The following is a 26,280-nucleotide window of genomic DNA, read 5'->3' on the forward strand; positions in this document are numbered from 1 at the left end:
GGTCCTGGTTGGTGTGTTGCCGGGGTTGTGGGCGGGTGGGTGCATGGGGGCCCAGCCCTGGAGCAGGGTGCCGCCGGTGCGTCGAGCCACCTGGGGGGCTCTTCAACTGGTGGGGGAGATTGTCACATCTTGCAGGAGCTTTCCTCTCCTCAGGAGCTCCCTCTGCAGGAGGGGGAGATACAGGAGAGGTGGAGGAAGATCTCAGCCTGGGTGTTTATTGTCTTATGTAGTCTGGAAGATGAGTGGATGGTGGGGTGGGTGCAGTTTTCTCTGTGGTGGGGTTGGGTGGACTGTCCCGGGCTCTGTGGGGCCGGGCGGCGCTGCTGCACTGGGCCCGGTCTGGATGGGCCTGGGCCCCCTTTCCCTGGCGGGTCGCGGAGTATGGGGGTGCCTACTGGGGTCAGCGGGGGAGCTTGCCCCTCCCTTCCTTCCCTCCCCATCTCCAGCTGCCTCCCTCTTCCCGCTCCACCACAACCACCCACACATGCAGGGCCTTGGAGTAGGGGTATGTCACCAGGGTGCAGAGGAGGCTACCCCCCCCCCTCTGTCCCCTTCTGGCTGCCTCTGCCTCAATTTTATCCCACAACTTAGACATTCACATTACTCACACTCTCATTACACATACATATAGGATCTTGGGGGTGGGCACGATACACGGAGTCCAAAGTACCATCAGGGTGTACACCCCACCCCTGGCATCGTTGCCCACCTCTCAATTTTAAATACACGCAGACATTGAGGGCTAGCAGGAGGGACCATGCGCTTACCTGCTGCTCTCTGGCAGGTAGCTCCAAGCCCTCCTGGGTTTTAAATGCACCTTAGAACACATATGCATCAACATTACAATGAGCGGGTGGAGGGAGGTTCGGAGTCTTCTCTCACCCCCGTTCTCTGCGACCTGCTGGAGCGGGAGGGCTAGGACTAGGAGGAGGAGTTGGCCGTCCGACTGCGGTCTGGAGTGTGGAGCCTTCCTGCTGCTGCGGAGTCGGGGCGGTCTGCCTCCCCCCACCGCAGGGAAAAGGGAAACACCACCTGGGTCTGGGTGCAGTTCCCCCCTCCAGGGGCGGGGGCACCTAGACCCGGTTTGTAGAGTACGCTTGGGGAGTGTGATCGTGTGTACAACGTCTCTTTATGTCTGTCTCCACGTTGGTTGAGTGTGGAGTAAGTGCATATGAGAGCATGAGGGTGGGAATGGATGTTTGTATCTGTGTGTGCCTGTATGTCTGTGTCTATATGTCAGGTTGGGTATCAGGCGCCACCTCTCTGGGGACATCTCAGGCCCTCCAAGGTTTGGAGGCCTATCTCCCCCTACCACCACTTCCCCTGCCAGTGGCGGACCCCCTCAGACATCGGTGCGTTGGTGGTTCTTTGTGTCCGGGGATGGGCGTCCAGGTACACACCGGCTCACTCCTTGGTGGCCGCTTATCGGGGCCTGGAGCCTGGGGCTCGCTCGGGCCACTTCGGAGGTGGGGTGCCCCCGGCCTCTCGGCCTGGGGCTCGGTCACTCAGGCGCAGCTGGCTGCCGGCGGAGCTCACGGGCGCGTCACTGCAACCCCCCCTGGCTTCTGCTCCGCGGCTGCTGAGTGAGCCCTCATCTGGGACTCTCCTCAGCTCTTTCTGGGACAGTGGTGCAGCTGCCCCTCTGTTGGTCTTCCTTGGTCTCTTGTGTTCTGGGGGCCTCTGGATGTCTGGAGTTTTGATCTCCTCCACACCTGCTTCACGCCCTGGAGGACGGGGCTGTGGCCCCCCCACACCCTCTAGCAGATCATTACATGAAGGAACCTTTTAAAAAACAAAAAACAAACGCGTCCATGCTCACAGGTGTACACACGGGTGATCACACCCACAAACTACACCCTTTTTGGCTCCTACCTCAAAGCACACTGTGTTCTGTTGATCTTATGTGCTGCACAATAATGTTTAACATTTAGTATTTACTGTCATATTCCCATATATCATTGTGATGTTGTTTATTCTATTACTCTTGTTCTCTTCTGCTTGCTTTCTTTTTTCTTTCTCAGCAGGTGATCCAGGTGATCGATATATGCATTTTTTTTTCTCTGCCCGTTCTGTTGGTTTTTGTCTTTTGCCCTTCTCCCCCGTCCCTCTTCTCAGCTGTTTCTCTTTCCCTCTTTCTTTCTCCCCTTCTTTCCCCCAGTCAAGTCTGTCCCGTATTCAGTAAGTGAAAATAAAATAAACAATAAAAGGTGAATCAAATGGACCATTACGGCAAGGCTGGGATGGTCAGTTTGGTAAAGTAAATCCGTTGGGCATCTTTCTTTGCCTTTAGACAACAATTCTGATGCAAAAGAGCCAAACGGGACAGGCCCAAAAAAACAAAAAAAAAAAGAGAACGTCTACAATTCGAGCAGTTGTATATTTGTGTAAATGTTTATGTACTGAGATAGTCTGCGAACAACAAACCAAGACTAGCTGCCGACGTTTTCCTTACGGTTAGTATTGGTCAATGGCTTTAAACACCTCCTCTTTTATCTGAACATAGTTTTGGTTTCCCAAAAGCTAACTTGGAAAATATTGATGTGGAAAACCTTTACTTGGCCTGACTGGTGATGCTAGAATAAGCAGATCCAGGTAATGAAAAGGTATCCTGAATATGTGGAGCTTGCTTTTGGACGCTGTAAGAAAAGGCACTGAGAAGATGCACTACAAGTTCAGCTACAAACAGGCTGCGATTGGGCTCAAAGGCCAGAGAGTTGTGTAATGGAAAAGAAGCGTCAGTGTTGTTTGGAAGCGCTCTCACACAAACCGCTATGAACAGATCTCAGCAGTGCTTCCCTCGGCTCTCTGGGCTTTTAGAAACGTGTGGTAACAGTTAGTCCTCAGACCTCTTCTCGTAAGGCTGCCTGCTGATGAGAGATTTACAGCAGAACAAGGCTGTTCTGTCAGTACCAAGAGTCAGAAGTTGGGCCGGTCCTGGCCTGAACAACTGTATCCTCCAGCATGATGGATCGCTGCGCCGCTCGGCAGCTCTGCCAGTGCGGTCAGTGTCCGTGAGAGACTGTGGGATTCTGAGGGGCTTGATTATGTTAAGAGGCCCGTCAGAAAGGCCTCAACAGTCTCAGGTGCACCTTGTGCTGTGTCTACCCCTGTGTGTCCCTCCTTTACCCTACAGGCCATCTTCCATTCACCGTCCATACTTTGCCTTCTCCTCACTGACCTCCAAACACACATCAGATGTGGGGCCTTGATCTGCTTATGTTGTTGGGCTAGCTGGCTGCTGTTGTGTAAGGAAAAACCTCACAAAAAGTCAGATCTCTTTGATTTTAACAAAGCATGGCGGCCTGCTAGCAATTAATCCGAGCAGGGGGTTAACTGAGGGCTGTAATTGAGAACAGGCTAAGCTAAGCAGCCCATCAGACATACAAGGCACATGAAAGGTATTGGTTAAACTGGTTATGCATTTTGGAAAAACACGACCTTTTCTGATGTGTCGCTGCTCCGTGTGTGCACCGGATGATCCTCCTTAGACTTCCTGAGAAATGAAACTGTCTGTTGTGCTGTTTTTGGGACTCCTCTTGAAGAAAGGTGTCTTACAGCTATGAGGATGAAAGGAAGGTAATCCAAACTTAGGACTTGATTATCGCCCTGAGCATGACCCAACTTAAAAAGAAAATACTTAAGAAAACACACAGTGTACTGTTGACTCCAGGACATACAGCGATGAAGTCATCTGTGCCGTGTGTGCCAGGCTGGACTTAGCTCAGTGTCAAGCAGGGAAACCGCCGAGGCTGAATAAGTGTATTGTGTCTCTCTTTCTTTTTTAACAAGCTAATAAATCCAAGCTGATAAATTAATGAGAGCAGTGTGTGGGGCCAGGTTCCATCCTTGAAGTGCCCTGATTGTAAAAGTTACTATTAAAATGTGAAGAAGCAACAAGTGTGGTCTTAAATGATTTATCATGCTTGGGCATGATGAAAGAGCGCATATCAGTGAGGGAGGAAGGATGGAAGAAGAGCCCTCACCCCCACAGGTCACGGCAGATGGCCGCCCCTCTCCCAGCCTGGTTAAAGGGAGTTTTTCCTTCCCACTTTGCCAAGTACTTGCTCACAGGGGGTCGTATGATTGCTGGGATTTTCTCTGTATTACTGTAAGGTCTGTGTCTTACAATACAAAGCGCTTTGAGGTGGCTGCAGCTGCAGTGATAAAACTGAATTGAATTGTCACTAATATCGTTGCTGTATCTAAATGCTGGAATTTCACTATGATTCATTCACAGTAACGTTGGAAGAAAGTTGGGATGTTTTGTGAGCTTAGAGCTGAGATGTTCTGTGTTCTGTAGGGCTGACGAGTGGGTGCTGAAAGGAATCTCAGGGTACATCTACGGTCTCTACCTGAAGAAGACCTTTGGAGTCAATGAGTATCGGCACTGGATCAAAGAGGTGAGCGCTTCATAAATCTTCCCCTGTAAAAGCTGCTTCCTCATCAGATAATACAGTTAAAGCTTCAGTCACATACTGAGTGTTTGATTTAACTGTGGTGCTGTACAGATACAAAACTGTAGAAATGTGCCTTACTATATCTAGAAAGTTTGATTACATTTTTAAACTTTGGTGGAACCTGATGGAACGTCAAACATGCTCAGATCGAATAATGTTGGTGTTGATAATAAATCTCATTATCATCTCTTTCTGATACAGAAAACATACCTTTTGTTTTTGCCCACAGGAGCTGGACAAGATTGTGGAGTATGAGCTGAAAATGGGAGGAGTCTTGTTGCACCCCACCTTCAGTGGAGGGAAAGAGAAAGACAAGTAAGATATTAGATTCTAAGAAGTGTAAGCAGTGTCGTGTTTAGTCATAATCCTCCGAGTATAAATCCCAGATCATTTGTTGGATTTTGAACTTTCTTCTCTTCTTAGTCCAACTCCCCACCTTCACTTCTCCATTAAACACCCCCACACACTGTCTTGGGAGTATTACAAGATGTTCCAGTGTAAGGCACACCTGGTGATGAGGCTGATAGAAAACAGGATCAGCATGGAGTTCATGTTGCAGGTCAGCTGGGTCCTTTTGTGTGTGTGCCAGTATTTTCAGTTGGGCTTCATATTCAAACATGTTCTCTCTTTTAGCTCATTAACCTTTTGTTATTGTTTAGGTTTTCAACAAGCTCCTGAGTCTGGCCAGTACAGCCTCGTCTCAGAAGTACCAGAGTCACATGTGGAGCCAGATGCTTCTGTCCACTCATGCCTTCCTCAAATCCATCTCCAACGTCTCTGGCAAAGACATAGGCCCCCTCATCAAACAGTGGGTGTATCCTTTATCGCAATCAGATCTGTGTTTGCAGATGGAGGCAGGGATGGTGGAGGTTGCAGTGTTGGAAACAGTAAATAAGAAAGAAAATAACCAAATATGAAAGGCGTATAGCAGCATCATGTGAAACTGATTACAGTCAAATAAAAACATTCAAATATTGAGTCTTTATCCACTGGGTCTGACACCTCCTTGGAGGGTTTTAGTCTTAACCGTTCATATGCAGAGATCAGAGCAGTGTGGTGAAATTCTTCGGCAGTTTTGCCTTCAACAGAAAGAGGAACGTGCTGGAGCTGGAGATCCGTCAGGACTACACATCATCTGGAACTCAGAAATATGTGGTGAGTCTTACAGCCCTGTGCCTTGTCACTCTGTCAGGACCCAAGCAGGCTTAAATTGTCGGACTTTTTTTGCTACGTTCTTTGCTCTGTTTCCTTGCAGGGTCCAATCAAGGTGACCGTACAAGAGCTGGACGGCTCCTTCAACCACATGCTGCAGATAGAAGAGAACAGCCTGAAACACGACATTCCCTGCCACTCAAAGAGCAGAAGGTACCGGACGCTGCGTCACTCTCCTCTGCCGGGCTTGTGTATTACAATGGGCACTTACATTATTGCTGTTATAGCGCCTGAAAATCATGCATTGCTAACACTGAGATGTGCTACAGTGCATCCAGAAAGTATTGCCAGTGCTTGATGCTACAAGCTTGGCACATGTTTCTCCTATTTTCTTTGCAAACCCTCCATCAGGTTTGATGGTGTACAGCCATTTTCAAATCTTTTGAGAAATGTGTAATCTATTTCAAGTCTGGACTCTGGTTGGGTGCCCCTCCTTGGTCATCTTGACTCAGTGTTTAGGGTAATTGTCCTGTTAGAACAGGGGTGGGCAACTCCAGGCCTCGAGGGCCGGTGTCCTGCAGGTTTTAGATACCTGGGTCAACACACCTGAATCAAATGATGAGTTCATTCCCAGGCCTCTGGAGAACTTCAACACATGTTGAGGAGGTCATTCAGCCCTTTGAATCAGCTGTGTTGGATCAAGGACACATCTAAAACCTGCAGGACACCGGCCCTCGAGGCCTGGAGTCATAAGATGAACCTTCACCCCAGTCTGAGAAGCAGAGCTCTCTGAAGGTTAATGATGTCTCCGTACATCACTGCATTCATCTTTACCTCGACCCTGACTAGTTTCCCAGTTCCTGCTGCCAAGAAGCATCGCCACAACGTGATGCTGGCACCACTGTAGGATCGTGATGAGCAAAGCCTGGTTTTGCTCGACATGACGCTCGACATTCAGGCTGAAGAATTTAATCTTTGTTTCATCAGACCAGAGAATTTTGTTTCTCGCGGTCTGAGAGTCCTTCGGGACTTTACTAAGGAGTGCCGTCTGTTTGGCCGCTCTGCCACATATGTCTGATTGGATAGTTAAATATTCAATGCTGCAGAAATGTTTCTGTGCCTTCTGTGGATTTCATGGCTTGCTTTGTGCTGTGTGCCTTTCCAAACCATGCTCAGCTGAATTTACCACAGTTGGGCTCCAGTCAGGTTGTAGAAGCTCTTGATCAGTAGAAACAGGACGCACCTGATCTCAGTTTTGAGTGTCACTGGAAAGGCTGTAAAATCTTATATGTGTTCAATTTTTGTTGTTTTATTTTTAATACATTTGCAAGAATTTAAACAAACTTTATTCACTTTGTAGACTTTTGAGGTCAAATTAAGGTGGAACAAGTGAAGCGTGTGGATACTTTTCAGATGCACCATTTGATGTTACTTAGAAGAAGGTTGTGGCTTCACTGTTTCCTCCTAATATATACGAATGTTTCCAGTCTTTGTTCTGATTCTTTGTTTCTCTCCTCAGCGAGAGCGTCTGTCATATCAGGCTGGGAGTGTTTGGTGTCACTGATGTGATTTCTGTTTGCAGAAACAAGAAAAAGAAGATCCCTCTGATGAATGGAGAGGAAGTTGACATGGATTTATCTGCAATGGAGTAAGACATTACTGCTGTGATGCATTGCTGCTATGTGACTAAGGCTGCGTTCACTCTGCAGGTCTTGATGCTCAATTCAGATTTTTTGATCAAATCTGATGTTTTTGTCTGCTCGTTCACACTACAAATAAAATGCGACAGCAAACGCGCTCTAGTGTGAACGCTCAAAGCGGCCGCATGCGCAAAAGAAGACGTCACACACAACACGCTCAGTTTAGACCCAGAACAACAGTATGTGTGACTGATGGCCTTAATATAAAGACTTTACGTTTCCCAATTTTTGCTTTAAGTTATTTTGTTATTTACATAATGATGTAAATAACCTAATAATGATCCTTGTTGCTGTTTTAGAGGAGCGCTGCTTCAAAGGATAGTTTCTGTCAGAATCTGCAGATTATACAGGACAAAGAAAATGTTCACATTGTCTTCCCAACAGTTTCACTGGATGGCCAGGAAGCGTTCACGTCGTCTTCTCCGGCGCTGATATTTGGCGTCTGTCTTGTGTCGGTGACGTAAAAGACGGATTCAATGCGACCTGACCATCAAACAGCAGTCGCTTTCTGAAACATCAGATATGTATCGCATTCAGCACCACATATGAAAGTGACCCAGATCAGATTTGAAAATATCAGATTTGTGCCGTTCACACTGTCACCATGATCAGATAGATGGTCGCAGAGGGTCAAAAAAGTCGGATTTGATGCGCTTTCGCCTGCAGTGTGAACGCAGCCTTAGAGTATTGTCTTGCCAAGTTAATGCTTACATCTGTCTAACATATACGGTGCACGGTGTCCGTGCCTGTTCATTCCTCTGCAGTGCTGACTCTCCCCTCCTGTGGATCCGAATCGACCCGGACATGTCCATCCTGAGGAAGGTGGAGTTTGAGCAGGCTGACTTCATGTGGCAGTATCAGCTGCGCTATGAGAGGGATGTTGTTGCACAGGTGGGCTAACAGTAAGCATGCAGGGCTCCACACCGGCCTTAAAGAGCAGTCCCCTGTGTGTTAGATGAGCCTGTAGTTCTAATGAGTTGTCATTTCCACAATGATTTGATAAAGGAATCCCTTTATTTGCTTAAATCACAGCTCACTAATGTTCTGTGTCTTCATTCTGCTGCACAGTGATGCACATGTGCAGCTTTTTCCACTTCCACTATGACACCAGTGCATCGGAACATTATTGTATCACTGTGTCTAACAGGTAGCGAGTGCCCAGTGTTTAAGCATTCAGACTGTATCCATCAGTCTAAGGAAGAGACTGTGAGTAATTCTGTATATGTAACGTCAGACAAGACTTAAACATATTAAACGGTGTCAATGGGACCAGGATGCATCAGATTTAAAGAAAGTGTTTATTTGTCACAACGTTTGCTTGCACTCGTGTCCGTGTGTCGGAGAGAGTCTTCACTGCTCTGCTGTTATTTACAGCCACACTGCTTTCACTGTGAGTGTACAGATGAAATGAAAAACAACAATCAGATTCCTGATATTTTTCAAGTTCTCCAGTTCCTGTAGCATCAAGGCACCGTCCAGTCCTGACGGTTGGCGTGCTGTTTGCTCAGTAATTAATCTTCTCTCCATGCAACAGAGCTCAGCTTTCTGGTTTTTGTTTCATGCAGAAAGTCATTTGCATGTTGCTTTGTGGTAAAGAATGAGGCCTCTGATCCTTGCTTGCTGTCACGCGTCCTCTAGTCTGTAATGATGGTTTTGTTCCTGACTTCTCTGCCTGTGAATCCAACTCTGGCATAAATCACAACCGTCCCTGTGGAGAAATCTTTTTTGAGGCCACAGCCGGGATGCGGGTTGCAGGTGTCTTTTAGGAACTTGAAGTGTTTGGACAATCTTTCATTTAAATGTCGGTTTTATGGTTTAATTAAATGTGTTTTTTGCCATGTGTTCTGCTTAGTTATGCAGCTACAAAAACTGCAACGTTAGCATAGTTAAAGTTACTGTTCGTACTACTGCAAGTTTTTAGTAAATGTTCATCTTTTTCTTGTGTGTAAAGTCTGATTGAACAATGATCTCTCTGTTAGGAGGAGGCCATCTCAGCACTTGAAAAATTCCCAACTCCTGCCTCCAGGCTGGCTCTGACTGACATCCTCGAGCAGGAACAGTGTTTCTACAAAGTTCGCATGCAAGCGTGCTTCTGTTTGGCTAAGGTACGTGTCACTGTGTTGGTGTGTGATTCAGTAACAGCACAATGAAAAGGTTTTGAAGGCTTCAGCTTCTTCCACAATCTGTTGAATACAATATGTAAGCCACAACCATAGAGATGATGGCACTCCCAAACATCCATCCGTCTGTTAATTAGTCTTCCCTCATCTGTCAGCATCCACCTGAGCTCCACTGTCCAGTGAGATTAACCCTCGGATGGTCATAGTCAAAAAAGGGACCCTTTTTTGACTATGACCATCCGAGGGTTAAGTTAGCGCTGTTTGGTCCTGTCAGCGGCTCTGAGCAACGAGGTGCGCCCTTCTTACACCGTCTAAAATCAGATGGATGTGGGATCCAGCACGGCCACATTTTCTAACCCTTCGTGTTCGTGTGTTTGTGATTTCACCTGGAGTTTAAATCGTCAAAGTAACTTCAAACAGAACCACCTTAATAACTCCAGTTACAGAGTTGCTGATGTGCGGCGTTGGTTTTTTAATCTCACAACAAGTTGTGGATTCCTCATTTACGCTAAGGCCGAGTCTGCGAGCGCTGGGACACACGTGCTGTCAGCAGGGAGCGTCAAAGCGCCCTCTGGTGGACAAACCCTCCAGCATCAACACAACATGGTTGAATGGTGTTTCTCCTGACTCTTAATTATTTATCAGCCATCATAAATGCCAATATCGATGTTACCAAATGGCTAATGTGGGCTTACATATCAGTTTAGACTCCTTGAATCTGTTAGAGGTTACTATAAAGCTAGCTACGTCACCTCTTCACAACACTACAGAAGAGACGGGACACAAAGCAGTCACAGATTTATTCCTCTTGCCGCAGACTTAGTGAGAGGCCTGCTAAACCCAGCACAAGGAAGGAGCCAGGTTACACAACTACAGACTGAGGCAACACTAATGTATGCAACACTATGTGCCAGCAGTCATGACATCACTTTTGGTGGTCATCGGCATCAGCCAGAATAACAACGGCAAGCATAATTTGCCTGCAATGTTGTTAATATGGCAAAGCGATGTGGTCATGCTGAGTTCGGCTCCACATGTCACTGTTTGAAACGGCTCATTGCTAGCAGCAGACAGAAACTGGAGGGTGGTATTCTGGGAGTAGTATAAAAGAAAACGTGTTAACAGGTGAGACAGTTTTAAGAATAAAGTTTTGGGCGGACTGAAGGATCCACATAGCAACGAACAGTTTCAGCCTGTAGCTTCACAGTGTGACTCTGCTTTTCTTTTTAATCAAAGATGACAAAAACAGGGGCCTTTCCTCTGTTTCTTCTGCATTTACGTCAGTGGTCACTTAGTATATTAGTACTAAAAAAATGTAACTGATTGTAACTATTACAAAAGAGCTGCAGCAGGAGTACAGGCCATCGCTTCCAAGCTAGCGAGGCCACCCACCACTTTAAATGTTGCTGCACTTCAGCTCAGTTGACTGAATAATTCTGTGGCTCCAGGAAATTCTCTGTTCTCTGGATTTGGTCTGTTCTAACTTTCACCCCACTGGATTTCCATCCTTCAGGTTCCACCTGAACCAATATTTTCACAGCATGAGTGGAGGATGAAATGGCAGCACTTCACTTCTTTCACTAGCTCGCTGCGTTTGGCCACAGTGCCCCCAGCAGACTCTGTGATAATGGCTTTTGGTATACACAAAGCTCACGCACACTCAGGCATCCACACTCACACTGACCACAGACTGCAGTATGGCAGGCTTTACATTCCTCTCTGGACTTGGCTGCATTGCGATTGGTCGGGATCAGTTGTGTGTTGTTGGTAGAAAATGTGGGAAGCACGCTTCGAACACAGTGATACAGTCCATGAATGCATCCCCACATCCGACAGCCCACCTCCCCCTTATCCAGCTAACCAAATGACAACATCCTGCATGAGTGACCCTTGCCCGCATTTTACCACATTAACATAAATTCCCCAATATCCTGTTGGAGCGTATAGACCAGTGGGGCCGCTGTTCATACCTGTGGAAACCACACGAGCTGTTCGTGTGTGCATTTGCTGTTGACTTTGTAGCTCAGCTCTCACCACACGAAGTGCAACAGACAGACAAAGCATTGTTATACAAGCGAGAACATTCTTCACTTGTCATTCGTGTTTCTCAAATTCCTGCTGTAGCTATTATACTTCGCCGTACATTCTTCATTCCCTGCACTCTGCTGGAATCTGAAATGTTTCGCTTTTCTCTTTGTTGTTTTACTGTGACGGCAGCAGACAGAGGGGAGCTGATGGATGCAGTTCTGCACAATCAGGCGTTTAAAAGTGTAATAAAGTAACTTGTGGTTTGTTTTGTTACGCTGTGACTCTTACAGATAGCCAACGCCATGGTGAGCACATGGCAGGGTCCACCAGCTATGAAGTCCCTGTTCACCAGAATGTTCTGCTGCAAGAGCTGCCCAAACATCGTCAAGACCAACAACTTCATCAACTTCCAGAGCTACTTCCTCCAAAAGGTACAGCCAAGAAGCAGAGCTAAATGGTCCAATTAAAAAGCTTGAAGCTTATTCTTACGATAAGTGCTGTCACATCATGAGGTTTTAATCGTTAACACATAAATAACTGCTCTGAACAAATAGTCTTTATCTCGAGCACAGCGTTAGTGACTTGCAGACTATGAATTCACAGTCAGCTGTGTAAAAGAGTGTCAGCTAACTGGCAAATCTAATGTAGGCATCCTGTTTAATCCACTTTAGCCTTCTCACATTTGCTTTCATCTGTAAGCTGCTTTGTAACCCACCTCAACCCCAGCTTCACATGAGTACGGGTAAGCCGGTGTGCCAAAATCAGAGCCACACCACCAAATACGAATGACTGCAGGTGGAAGAAACAGCCTTCTTTGGATTTTAGTGGTCATGTGGTCAGTTGTAATGACTTAATTAGATACTTTGTGAAGAATAAAATAATAAGAAGAAGATAAATTTATTGCATTGAAGATGAAAACATGAATATGTTCTCTGTCCTGTAGACTTTGTAAATAAAATATGCACAAATAATGGTGTGTGTGCGCGCGCGTGTGTGTGTGCGCGCGCGTGTGTGTGTGTGTGTGCGCGCGCGCGCGCGTGTGTGTGTGTGTGTGTGTGTGTGTGTGTGCGTGTGTGTGTGTACCAGGTGTGGAACGTCTCTCCAGCAGATTTAGGTGATGGTGAATGAAGGCCTGACTGTCATGAACAGTTTCCATATCAATACCTTCATCATCCATAGTGTTGAACTACAACAGAGCAGAACTTAATTAGAAATATCATATATTTTGTGAGCCGCTATAAAGAGGAGCCGTTTCTTAACATGTAACTCCAGATTTCAGTAGAACAGCCCATCGAGTATAAAGCTATCATGACGCCTGTTTTGTCTTTCTCATGCCAGACGATGCCGGTTGCCATGGCGTTACTCCGAGATGGGCAGAACATCTGTCCCAAAGACGTCCTCAACTTTATACTCGATCTGATCAAGTATAACGACAACAGGAAAAACAAGGTAAATCCAGTCATAGTGATGTGTTTACTCTTTGTTTGCATTGTCAGCTGCTGACTGGTCGAGTGAGTGGGCATAAAGAGGAGCTGAGTCTGGTACATCTGTTGTGTCTGCTGTGAGATGACCATTTTGGGATTTTCATGACGAGCCAAATGTAATAACTAACTGCTGACTGATATCGACATATGAACAGATAAAGAGGTCGGTGTTTTTGTCAAAGATTCATCTAGAAAAAAAAGATAAGGAACAAAACTGTAGACAGATGATTAGCAGCTACGTTTGAATTTGATTTAATCACACGCGACTCTCACAAACCCCTCCAAACCAAACATTCTTCATCATTCTCCTTTTTCCCATCCTTTCACTCCTCTCCAGTTTTCCGATAACTACTACCGAGCAGATCTGATCGAGGCCCTTACCAACTCCCTGACTCCCGCCATGAGCATCAACAATGAAGTGCGCACGGTGGACAATTTAAATGCTGATGTCCGTCTCATCTTGGAGGAGATCACACGATTCCTAAATATGGAGAAGTTGCTGCCAAGCTTCCGAAACACCATCACTATCAGGTACCACGTCGAGTGTGTCCTTGTGTTTCAGCGCTACAACACAAAGTTGTTAGTGAAATATACAAAACGCAGCTTTTTAGCCCTCTGCAAAAAGAACAAGATCGTGTGGGGATGTCAGAAAGTCCATATTCATCTTTACATGCCTGAATAGTTCTCATGTGTCTGACACAAAGCAGTCCAACGTCAGTGTAACAAAAGAAAAGAGCGTTTTGTGTTACTTAGATACAGAGAAGCTTGCATCCTCTCTGTTAACTTGTCACACTCCTTCTCTCTGTCGTCTCTAGCTGTCTGAGAGCGATCCGTCAGCTTCAGAAGAACGGCCACATACCAAGTGACCCGTCGCTCTTTAAGTCCTACGCTCAGTACGGACACTTTGTCGACCTTCGCATCGCTGCACTGGAAGCTCTGGTGGACTACACTAGAGGTAGGAGGAATAATACACGTTTGCTGGGGGGCAACCCATCATTTGGCAGCATCAGTATGATACCTGTGGTCCCCTGTCAGCATTTCTACTGAGGCTGTAAGAATGACCGGGGTTTCTTCACATCTTAATCAAACAGAGCAATAACACAGCTGATTGGTGCAGATCAGCCTGCTTCTCTCTGACGTATTTGTTGGTGGATCGTCTGCTAGTTTAAGGTTTTCTCTCTAATATTGCAGGACTGTTTTTGTGAATTGGTGCTATATGAATAAACTGTTCCTCTATAACACCATTGTTCACAGTGAAACACAAAATGACTTCAGTGTTCATTTAAGACATGTTTGGAAAATGTTAGTGATCCATAACCTTTGAGGAGTGCAAATATGGACGTTACCTTTATGTTTAATGCACCAAAGGACAAGAACGTAATGTAGAGGCATGGTAAAGGACACACTATTAAGTAATGCAAATTTGAATGTTGTTGTTGACACAGCCTGAGCACAGATATGATTCCTGTGTGATTTTGAGTGTTTGTGCTGCAGTGGAGCGGAGTTCAGCGGAGCTGCAGTGGCTGCTCAGCATGGCTCAGAATGACCCAGTTCACTATGTCAGGTCAGACATCACTCACCTCATTTTTGTCACACCCTCACCTTAAAATGTTTGAAACAAATTCACACTCTTTGAGTGTTTGTTGTTGCGTTTCTTTATATGATGAGAGATTGAGTCAGTGTTGATAGTGAAGCAGCTGCTGCGCCTGACGTGATAATAAAGTCAGGGTATCTGTGGCTGTGAAAAAAGCCTTTAAAATTCCTTCTACTTAAAGGTCTCATATCATAAAAATGCCTTTTCTGGATTTTGAGATTTTTATCAACTTTGTGCTATAAATAAAAATCTGAGGTTGTAGTTCCTTTAGCCCCTGGACAACAACAACAACAACAACAACAACAACAAAGCCAGTCAGAATTTTCTCTGCTTCTTGTGGGAACAGAGTGACTGTAAAGTTTTTGTTTAGAGCAAAACTGTGAATTCACACATCACAAGTGAGGAAGACACTTTTTGCTCATTTTGTTTAGAGCTATACGTTGTTATCATTATGTGTTACTATGAGTGCAGCATATGTATGCATATATGTCTGTGTGTATCATGTCTCTTCCATAACTAGTGGGTTAAGGCTGAAACTTTGCCATTAATAATGATGCTTTTAATACAGACTTAATATATCCCTAAATTCTGTTGATTTCACGATCATCATCCCTCTGTGAATACAATCTTAAGTTCTTCCTCTACATTTGTTTTATGTGTCCCATTCAGCGTAGTGTACTCCTGAGCGTAACTTACAGCAGGCACGTTTCAGGAATTTTGGGAATGAGCACGAGTACCTGATATGTAGAATTATTAAATCTGTTTCTGTTCTTGACCTACAGACATAAGATCCTGGGTATGCTCTGTAAGAATCCACCATTCACCAAGACAACAGACTCGGCTCTGTGTAACGAAGCGCTGGTCGACCAGCTGTGGAAGTTCATGAACTCTGGTAAGAAACACAGGAGACAAACATTGCTAGTGGCCCCCTGCTGTGCAGGCCTCTGCTGTGCCCAAACTTCAGGGTTTTAGTTCATGGCTCTTTATTGAATCCAAATGCAGTCTCTTGTTGTAAGTTTAAATTTTAGCTGTTTGTTCTTGAGTGCAGTGTTTCAGGGCAAATTTCAACTCCTGAATGAACCGATTAGAGTTTAATGATACAAGTATCTAATATGATGAAGTGATAAAATGTAGGGCTGGGCGATATGGCCTAAAATCCACATCGCGGTATAATTTGAAGCATGTGCTGTAACGATATACATCGCGATATATTCTTTTCTTCTGTATAACGTATTTTCCACACTATAAAGACTTAAAATCCTTTAATTTCCTCAAAAATTGAGAGTGCCCCTTATGTATGAATTCTGGTTGTGCTTACTGACCTCGAACCGATTTGGGCAGAAATCTGTTAAAAAATGTTTTAGTACAACTTTGGTAAGCCGCACTGCTTGATGGATGTCAGAGCATTACGGCTGCCGTAGTGAGGAGCTTCGCAGAGTAATCTGGGTCCAAAACTCCGTCAGCTTCAGGTCCCAAAGTCAAACGAACACTGAGAGTTAAAAACGGTCTAAATTCTTTCATCTTTAATAAAATCATCAGCGTTGCTGCTTTACCAGGTGTAACAATTAAGTTTTACATCCATGAAAACAGAATTTATTAAATTTAACGGAGTTAGAAGTTAACAGGAAGTTAGCTCGCTAGTTTCCACCTAAACATGACCTACCATGTTCTGAGAGATTTTTGAAACTAATTCAAACGTACAGCTCTGCTACCACTTCCAACATAAATGAAGACAGAAACTAAACAGCAGTGGCGTTTGCAGGTTACTGAAGTTGGACTACCTGGTATATAATGTTGTGCTACGTGATTGCTAGCTAACAGCTATGTTAGCATAACATTAGCTGGAGGATGAACGCCAACTTTTTTCCACTTGATAAAAGTTAACATGAGGGATTCTGGTGGTCAGGGACAAATGCAATCGCATAGCAGGATGCTGTACACGGGCCAAACTTCAGTCAGGAAAACAACTGAGATTATTCATCCACAATACAAGGTTAGTTATTAATATACTGAAACAACATGGGAACAGAGCAGCTGCGAGAGAATTCAGCATTAATGAATCAATGTTACGGAAGTGGAGGAAGCGCAGTTTTTGGCTTTCCCCATGTTTCAAAAGTGCTTCATCTCTTTGCTGTGACTGTCGCCCGCCATAATTTGCAGATGGTAATGGTTGTAGCCGCTGCGATGCTTTCGACCAAAACAGGCGCAGCTTGATGACATCATCAACATACGCGATAATAATAATAATAATAATAATGGATTGGATTTATATAGCGCTTTTCAAGGCACCCAAAGCGCTTTACAATTCCACTATTCATTCACTCTCACATTCACACACTGGTGGAGGCAGCTACAGTTGTAGCCACAGCTGCCCTGGGGCAGACTGACAGAAGCCAGGCTGCCATTTCGCGCCATCGGCCCCTCTGGCCAACACCAACACAGCGATAGAGCGATATAGTCAAAATCTCTATCGTTGGCCAAATTTATATCGTTTCTATTGCCCACCCGTAATCAAATGTAAAGTGATGACATTATAGTGTCTCTCTTTGCTCTGACAAGAAGAAGCTCAGCTAAAACACTTCTCTGTCCATCATTGTCCGACACGGTTCCTCAGTAGAACAATAGTACAATACTACACACTTTTTCATACACTGAATTGTAACACACTCTACAGTGGTCATCTTGAAACTGTGATTGTACAGACTCCTCTTTTCTCTGCTGCCTGGATGAAGACGTGTAAAGTAGGGCTGGGTATCGTCCCTGATTTCTAGAATCAATTCGATTTGAATCTGGGAAATTTTGCCTCAGACAGTCAGAAATATTATAATTCAGATCAGTACATTTACATCTTTTTGTATCTATAAAAAGGAAGCTGACACTTTCCAGACTTTATCAAAGGTGTGAGCGTCACAGCAGAGGCCTTTGTGTCAAAGCAGCTGAAGATAAAACAGAAACACATGAAGGAGATTTTCCTGTTCTGGGATTTTATAAAAGTATTCTGCAGTCGATCAAAAACGAAAGAAAACCATTAATCAACAATGAACATCACCTCTGACGTTACAGCGGTTTGATTAGAGACACGGCGTTTTGCATTTTGTATAATTTTAAAAAGTTTAAATTTGTTCAGTATTGAACGGCAGAAATTAGGTTTTCTTTTCTGACGTAAGTAAAAGGAAAAAACAGCGGCCGACAGCCTGTAAACAACGTAGACTTGTGCGTAACAAGCAAGCGAATTTTATCCTGGTGGAAGCAAAACAGCAAAAGTCAGAGTGAATCCATGACGATGTTTATGTGAAGCTTAGTTTGGATCAATGTTGTTTGGAGAGAGATAAACTAACAGCTTCAGAATCAGCGCAAAAAGGGCGTGAACACAAAGCTCGACCCGCCGACACATCAGAGTCAGCGAGCTGTCGGCTTTCAGCCCCGACCGTGTCCGTGGCGTCGGTGAGAAAGTCACAGCTCACTGATTCTGATCCGTCGGCGGGTCGAGCTTTGTGTTCACGTCTCTGTGCAGAGTCCGTGCTCCTGCTCTCATTTACTGTCTTAAATGTTTGGTGGTTGTTGATATTTTGTGAGGTTTCACCTGAGATTCTGGTGTTTCAGGAAAAATAAATTCATATTAAAAAAAATCAGGATTTTAATGAATCGATATCACGTTATCCAAGCGAGAATCGATTTTAATCGATAAATCGATCATCAAAACCCAGCCCCAGTGTAAAGCATCAGAAGTAAAATCTGCACGTTGATACACTCTAGGTGCGATGACACAAATGGATGAACAATTTTGTCTAGCTCAGAGGACGAGAATATAGCTCACGATTTAGAAATATTCCTCAAATTAAAGAAATGGGAACTTGGTATAGTTTTATATATGAGTCAAAGTTCAGAGCCTATCCAGCTCATCATGTGACTCAAACGCCACATAAACCTGAATGTCATCAGCATAGAAATAATAAGAAATGCCAAAAAAAAGAATGATACCGGCTAAAGGAAGCATGTAAACAGAAAATAACAACCAGGATTACGCCTTGTGGAACTCCATGTGTAAAAGGAGAAATCGCTTCCTCCAACAGAGGACGTCCTTCAGATAAACAGGAGGAAAACCAGTGAAGTGCCGAGTCAGAGATACCAACAATGGGTACAAACCAATTACCTGCAACAGATGCCATTAAAAATCATTGTAGAGCTTTGAAACAGCAGTCAGGTCTCTGACAAGCATGATGAGAGTTTCATTTAGTCTAACCGGAGAGAACCAGAGAAGAACCTTAAGTCCGTAACCTGATTCTCACCATGACGGAGAAATAAATAGCTACTCTGTGACATCACACAGAAAAAATGGCATGAAACTTTAGAGCAGACTAACAAGGAGCACTTGCACATAAGCACAACTCTTATTTGAACACATGTTTAATGTGAACCTGTTTTACTGGAACGGTATACGTGTGACAGAAAGAAAGCACAATAGCTGCTGGAGTAGGCACACAGCTTCCAGACTGAACACAGGACCTGATCCTGTCTCGTGACAGCCTCACACTGCCGTCAGTCTCGCTCTGTGGCTGCACAGCTGTCTCCTCAGGTTCACAGCAGTGTGTCTGATTAATGAGCTTTAAGTTTTGGTCTGCTGCCGTACGGCTTTTGTTCCTCGGGAACAAATTACAACGTAGCCTTTCCTTCTCCTCTCACGATGTGGGCTCTACCCATGAACCACAGGCAGGGCAAATTACACTGATGGCGAGGTCAGCTAATGCTCACTCAGTTGTTCTTGCAAGAACTGCGCCCACAGCTAATATACACTGTATGTACCAGAACCAAGAACATGTTTTCTTCACAGCATGCTGTCTTTAATTTCTCTGGGACACAATTCCAGGAAAGTCACTTGAGCTAAAAAGTTTCCTCTCTGTACACGGAGCCACGGCCAGCAGAGGCTTGGAAGTTTAAGTTGAAAGAAATTATTGTATTTGGACTGAAGAACTTAAAAAGCACCAGACTTTTACCACTTCTCTTCTGGTCGTTACATCTGCACTGAGGAGACCTGCTCTCTGAATGGTTTCAAAACCCAGACTCTCTGTATTGTGTTGTTCTCAGCATGCCCCACCAAGGCCCCTTCACATGCTGCCTTTAACCCCCTCGGTGAGCATGCAGGAGGACGCGGGGTTCTTTCAGAAAAGTCGTTTACTGGTCCATTTACAGTGTTTTCCAAATGTTTGAAGGCCTTCTCATTGAGTTTGTTTATTATTGTTGGCAGGAGGCTGTGAAGTGCAACCATCAACTGACTTATTTCTATCAAGCATAATAACTGCAGCTAATAATCATCTCATCACCACAACAACATGAAGCTGCGATAAATAACTTCCACGTGTCTGACTGGACAGACTTCTGTCAGACTCCTAAACCAAGCAGCTGTTGCTCAGCTCTCATACAGGATACTGACTGTAATCCTCTACAGCAGATCACAGCAAAAGACTTGGTTCTGTCTTTGTGCTTTCAAACTGGTAATGCAACACTTGAGTCTCTCAGTCAGCTGGTTTCCAGAAAATGAGAAAACCTTCAGCTTTTGCCAGTTTGCATGAATCAGCACTAAAGTAAAGTGGCATTAAACTGCAGATGCATATTCTCTGCTCCAGAATGACCTTGAGCCTTGGTTTAATTCCTTCTACACACCTTTAGCTCCACACAGGTGTCTGCAGATCTGACACCCTGAATGATACAGCCACACGGACATCCTGTTGAGAACCGAGGGGGAAAAATAATCCTTCAGTTCAACCTTTTTTTGTGATTTGTGTGTCCACTACAGAGAGAATAAGTGAATAGGCGGAGTTTCATGAGGTTCTCTCGAGAGCGGTGTGGCTCTGCAACTCAGTGTGGCTGTAGTAAACCATCAGTTTCAGTATGGATAAATCTTTCTGTTTATTATGAATGATTTATTTAAAACAAATATTCAGTGTATTCAGTGTGAGAGGAAGTTAAGTAAAGAAAATATAGGATTTTCCAGTGGGATGACACAAATGTCATACAGAGAGGAAGCTGAAGATGATGCAAATCATCAGCTTCAGGGTCTCCAAACATGCTGCTGTGCATGATGATCAGAGGTTTGTCTTTAGAGACAAGAGGTTTTCTCCTGGCAACCCTTCCAAACATATTAGCATGTGGCCGCTCATTACCATCCTACTTCCTGCTTCCATTGGATTGCATTAGACTTTGTGTAGTTAGCTGTCCTTCTGACTTTGCTGTGTAGTTGTTGTTAGCTGCCAGTCGCAGCAGATGGCCCCGCCCCTCCCTGAGCCTGGTTCTGTCGGAGGTTTCTTCCTGTTAAAAGGGAGTTTTTCCTTCCCACTGTCACCAAAGTGCTGCTCATAGGAGGTCATATGATTGTTGGGTTTTTCTCTGTATGTATTATTGTAGGGTCGACCTTACAGTATAGAACACCATGAGGTGACTGTGATTGGGCGCTGTATGAATAACATTGTTTTTCTGTGTTTTAGTGCTAGCTGCCATCTTTTGATGTCTTCAGAAGAAGCTAACTGTACAAATTTAAACCAAACAATATTGGCAACTGTGAGAGTTAAAAGGTCTTCATGGATGTGATTTCTGTAGGTCCTTTGACTAGTTATGGTCTACATCTTGGTGCAGCGCTTATATACAAACCCAAAGCTCTGCTTTCTATTGTGTCCTCAGTTTTCATTATTTCTTTCTCTTCCAGGGGGTCCTGTCTTTCAGCCAAAGGTTTAGTCTGCCAAACAAAATACACTCCATGTCAGAAGCCAATTACAAGTATATGTTCACAGTTTCATGTTCTTCTGGGCTTTTATTCCAACATGTTATTAAATTTATAGATTTACAAGTTTGAGGCATGGACATAAATATTAATGATCATTGTTTCCTGACGATGTCTGTTTGCCGTTCTGGTTAGTGTGAGCGGCTGCCAGTTGAAACCCGAGCTGCCCGGCGTGTGGTAACCTTAAATACCATGTTCTGATAGCGTGTTGGTCATTTTATAATCCTTTTTCTCCATAGCCCCCCGTGTGTTAAACCAGCACACTCACACAGGATGGTGTTTCACTGACTGAAGGTCAGGGAACACAAACTAAGAGGACGTTCTGCTGCTGTTAGTCGTTTTTTCAATCATCTTCTAAAACCACAGGCCAGCCTCTGGCCTTTGGTTTGCTGGCTTCAGCAAGATTTGGAGTTTACTTCATGCCAAATCCAAACTACTCAAATGACTCACATAATGAGACATTCAGGCTTGCTGTCACTGAGAGCCTATTATCTGTATTTAGTACTGTGGGGATTGTCTCTCCGGGGATGTCAAATAAAGCGTGTGGTCGAGCAGTATGCAGGATTAAATGCGGGCATGTACTCGTTGAAAAAAACGTAACATGCTTGTAGATTTCCAAACGACTGCACTCAAAGCTGCCGTGTTAGAGAGTACGACAGCAGGCTCAGGAGATGTAATATATCCTCTTCTTTCTCAGGTACGTCCCATGACTGGCGGCTGCGCTGCGATGCTGTCAATCTCTACTACATGTTGTTTGGTCTGACTCGGCCCTCGTGCCTTCCGCTGCCAGAACTGGGCCTGGTACTCAACCTGAAGGAGAAGAAAGCAGTACTTAATCCCACCATCAAGCCTGAGCTGGGAGTCGGTGCTGTTATGGACACGCCTGCCAGCATAGGCATCCACGGTGTGGGCATGAGCTATGCAACAGTAAGTGTTGGGCAGTCACTTCATTGCCAATGTTGTTGTTTTTAAAAGCAAAACTCCATCCGTCCACGCCGTCATGGTGCGAAAGGCGATGCAGACTCTGGACAGGTTGTAGCCTATCATAGGGCTGACAGACAACCACAGTCAAGTCACCAGTTAGCCTAGCATCCATGTCTTTGGACTGTGGGCGGAAGCTGGAGTGTCTGGTGAGAACCCACACAGGAACCAGAGAACATGCAAACTCCACACAGGAAGGCCTCGGCTGGCCAGTGGAGTCAAACCCAGGATTCTAGCTGCTACACAGCTACCAAGAAGCTAACAGGAAGTAAAAACCATCAAGTATTTCACCTCGAAAGCTGGATCCTCACTCCCCACTTTATTATGTACATCGGTTCAACTGCTTGTTAATGCAGATATCCAACCTGGTCGTCTGTGAACACAGAACACGTCACAGCTTGAAGCAGATGGGCGATAGCAGCAAAGGACACACTGGCTGCTAAGAACAGCAAACTGAGACTGGATTGTGTTTTTAGCCGAAATCCTCAGTATGACATGAAGGCTGGAGCCACCAGGGCGTCTCCACAAGCTGCCTTTACCCCCACTCAGTGAGCATGCAGGAGGACTGTGGGTTCTTGTACTTTCAGGGATCTCAGGAAAAGTAGTTTACTGGTCCATATACGGTGTTTTCCAGATCATATTTAAAGACTTCGTTGCTGCTTATTCAGAGTTTGTTTATTATTCCATGTTGGCAGGAGGCTGTGAAGACCTATTTCTATCAAGCATAATAACTGCAGTTTATAATCCTCTCATCACCACAACGACATGAAACCGATCACTTTTGGTCTGGTTGATAAAAGACGGCGATAAATAACTTCCCACTTCCACGTGTCTGACTGGACAGTTTTCTGTCAGACCCCTAAACCAAGCAGCTGTTGCTCAGCGCTCATACCGTTTGATCACTGACTGTAATCCTCTACAGCAGATCCCCGATGAACTGGAGGAATGTTGCTTGGTTTGAGTTTCTGCTTTGACAGTTAGATAGTAGGATCAGAAAACATGGATCCATCCTGCTTTATAACCACAGTACAGGCACTTTCTTCTCCCGTAGTACCAGCTGAGCATCGTTTCAACACCCAAGCGTACTCGAGTATTGTTGCTGACCATGTCCAAATCCTTTATGCCCACACTGTCTTTATGTACCATGTTCTGACAGCTGTTTCCAGCAGGATAACACACAGCGTGACAAACCTCGGGTCACTGCACACTGGTGTCTTAAGGATGAGAGTGAGTGAATATTCTGAAGCATGGCTCCCAAACAGACGACGAGGCGTCCAAAGACCAACCTGAGAACTTAAGTTGAACTTGGAGCGGAGTAAATGTTGGCGGTTTAAGTGTCTCCAGCAGCCTTACGACGGTGTGATGAGTTATCGTGTCGGGTTTCACTCGTTTTTAACTCCAGCGGTGATGTCAGCAACTAACTGCTCGGCGGTCGTTTCTTTTCCTTCAGTCGTTTTTGATTTACGTGTGCCACACTGAAACGTTCACACGGCGCACACGTAGAAGCTGCCTCATAAAAGCGGTATTATTTTTGGTTGGACCCTGTGTAATTATGGCTACTACAGCATAATGCTGCCAGCAGTATTTGGCTGTACCCCATCGTCACTGCGTCAGCCAGAATCACCAAACAGAACAGCCTTCTGCTTGTTTGTTCATGATCAAAATCTCTGCGGCGGTTGATTGAACCACTCCATTACACACGCTAACTGCAGCGCACACTCAGAAGTCTGCAGGTTCTCAAAGATATGATTGAAACCATGTAAAGTGTGTCATGACTCTGTTTAACATGAAGTGCCCAGAATTTTAGGACTCGGTCCTCTTCACTGCCCTTAACCCCAGTTTTTCTACCAACACGTTGGCCCCACACCTTAAAATGACCGTTGGAAAAGCGAGTATGGCGAAACGTGCACATGTTACATTTTAAGACAGTGTTAATCTTTTTAAATAAAAGCCTCACACTCCAAAATCGCCTCTGCAGGGCTAAAGTGAACTGGAGACACATTTCAAATGCTCAACCTCTGTGTGCAAGCTAGCATCAGCCAAAGCAGTTAGCACTAAAGCCCTGACGTGGTAGCATTGTAGGACTGCTTAGCTCCCACTCAGCTGTACTTGTTGTAGTCACGTACTGTTGGATGGACAGTGGCAGTGTTGAAAAACACGTGGACTCTAACAGTAATGTGAGCTAGGTATGTATGCACAGGCAGAGGCCCATAGATGCTTCAATCTAATCATAACTGCTCATTTTCAACCAAGTTTCAAGTCCTTGTGTAGCTGGATTTGCTATTTGTGATACTTGGTGAGCTGATTTAGCTTAAATGTTAATAGCAATTATAACAGTTCTCTAATAAAGTGTGTATTCTATTGCTGTAGCTACTTTACTGCCCTGTCCTGCTGTCAGAGCTGGAGCTGCTGCTCATTCTGATTTCTTTCTTTGTGTCTGTCAGGTGGACGACGAGCCAGATCCTGTCTCACTGGGTGTGTGTGGCGTAGGCCAGCCCCCTCAGGGCCTGAAGAGGAAGGCTGACACCCCACTGGGATCTCCTCCAGAGCCAGGACAGGTACTGCAGCAGCAGGATGATGATGGAAGGGGAGCACGCTACAAGATCAGAGTAAGACGCTAATGACACACTAAAGGAAAATTCATCACCCATATTTTTAAAACACTAAACAGAAAAGAACAATATAATCTGCACCAAACACCAACGTCTCTTGATGGTGACGGCAGGTGATAGTGGTGATGCAGGACATTTAAACAAGAAGCCATCACTACTGTAGCCGTAGTAACTTCAGATCAGCTGGACAACTGCTGATGCTTTATACCTCTGTTAAGCTGTCCACCAAATCTGAAAAACAAAACTGCTTAACAATGTCTCTGTTCACAGTAAAACTTTCCAACATGTCAAGTCTGTTAAACAAAACTGTTGTGCAGTTTATACTCGATGGGCTGTTCCACTGAAATCTGGAATAACACGTTAAGAAACGTCTCCTCTTTATAGTGGCTCACAAAAGCATTATGATCCATAAAAACTGCTTTCATTGAAACTGAACGATTCACTATCTCTAAATAAGTTCTGCTCTGTTGTAGTTCAACACTATGGAAGATGAAGACATTGACATGGAAACTGTTCATGACAGTCAGGCCTTCATTCACCATCACCTAAATCTGCTGGAGAGACCTTCTACACCTGGTACACACACACACACACACACACACACACACACACACACACACACTGCCGAATGCCTAACCCTAAACCTAAACATAACCTAATTGTAACGCTGACACTAAAACCACATTTTGAGCCTCAAAAAGGCTTCAAACTTGTGCGGCCCGGGTTGTGTGTCCTCACAAGTGACTGTTGGTTCTCACAAGTATAGCAGAATGCAGATTTTGGTCCTCACAAAGATAGCTAGACAGGAACACACACACACACCACTGTAGAGGACATTACATTCACGTCACATCCTACAAGCAAGCACTTGACAACAAGAAGAAACCAGCAAAACCAGGCTCAGTGAGGCGCACCAGTACCTCAGCTGGTCGGGGGTGAGGGCGATTAATAATAACTAATGATTATAAATGCAGTGGTGTATAAACACAAAGTGAATAGGAGGCTAAGGCGCTTGGAAAGAGTGACTGGACTTCCTTAAATGTCTTGAAGACGTTTCCCCTCGCATCCACGAGGCTTCGTTATTTCTAACACGGTGAAGAGTACCAGGTATTTCAACCCTTGTGGAGTTCCACTCAAGCCATCGTTAGCAATATAAACTCAGCCACCTACAACTTTCTGCAAACACCAGCCTAGCTTCACTTGTGGGCAACACACCCCATCACATCAAACACTCCACTAACTTCTCCAACAAGGTCTGCAACGTTATGCTGAATCCAGATAAAAACATGCCTGTGCCACAGGATCTCCAGTATCACCCATTGTAGCCAAGCTTCACAAGGAGGAAGTGGAAAGTGAAGCTCTGGGCTCTTCAAAGGG

The 26,280-nt window shown here is 44.9% G+C and overlaps 1 protein-coding gene across 1 annotated transcript in view; it reads left to right on the forward strand.

Moving 5' to 3' along the window:
* Nucleotides 1–26,280, forward strand: part of taf2 (TAF2 RNA polymerase II, TATA box binding protein (TBP)-associated factor) — a 40,994-nt gene that overhangs the window by 12,532 nt on the left and 2,182 nt on the right. The window contains exons 9-26 of the mRNA XM_085366104.1: nt 4,301–4,400; nt 4,687–4,772; nt 4,881–5,016; nt 5,117–5,271; nt 5,498–5,612; nt 5,713–5,822; nt 7,192–7,257; nt 8,074–8,200; nt 9,289–9,414; nt 11,748–11,888; nt 12,796–12,906; nt 13,279–13,472; nt 13,757–13,896; nt 14,436–14,505; nt 15,318–15,427; nt 22,008–22,237; nt 24,736–24,900; nt 25,377–25,479. Of these exons, the coding sequence (XP_085222230.1) occupies nt 4,301–4,400; nt 4,687–4,772; nt 4,881–5,016; nt 5,117–5,271; nt 5,498–5,612; nt 5,713–5,822; nt 7,192–7,257; nt 8,074–8,200; nt 9,289–9,414; nt 11,748–11,888; nt 12,796–12,906; nt 13,279–13,472; nt 13,757–13,896; nt 14,436–14,505; nt 15,318–15,427; nt 22,008–22,237; nt 24,736–24,900; nt 25,377–25,479 (2,285 nt within the window). The remainder of the gene's footprint in view (nt 1–4,300; nt 4,401–4,686; nt 4,773–4,880; nt 5,017–5,116; nt 5,272–5,497; nt 5,613–5,712; nt 5,823–7,191; nt 7,258–8,073; nt 8,201–9,288; nt 9,415–11,747; nt 11,889–12,795; nt 12,907–13,278; nt 13,473–13,756; nt 13,897–14,435; nt 14,506–15,317; nt 15,428–22,007; nt 22,238–24,735; nt 24,901–25,376; nt 25,480–26,280) is intronic.

The sequence above is a fragment of the Diplotaxodon limnothrissa genome, linkage group LG11 (assembly GCF_057381915.1).
Source record: "Diplotaxodon limnothrissa isolate DT_005_m linkage group LG11, D_limnothrissa_male_GT1.1, whole genome shotgun sequence".
NCBI classification, from domain to species: domain Eukaryota; kingdom Metazoa; phylum Chordata; class Actinopteri; order Cichliformes; family Cichlidae; genus Diplotaxodon; species Diplotaxodon limnothrissa.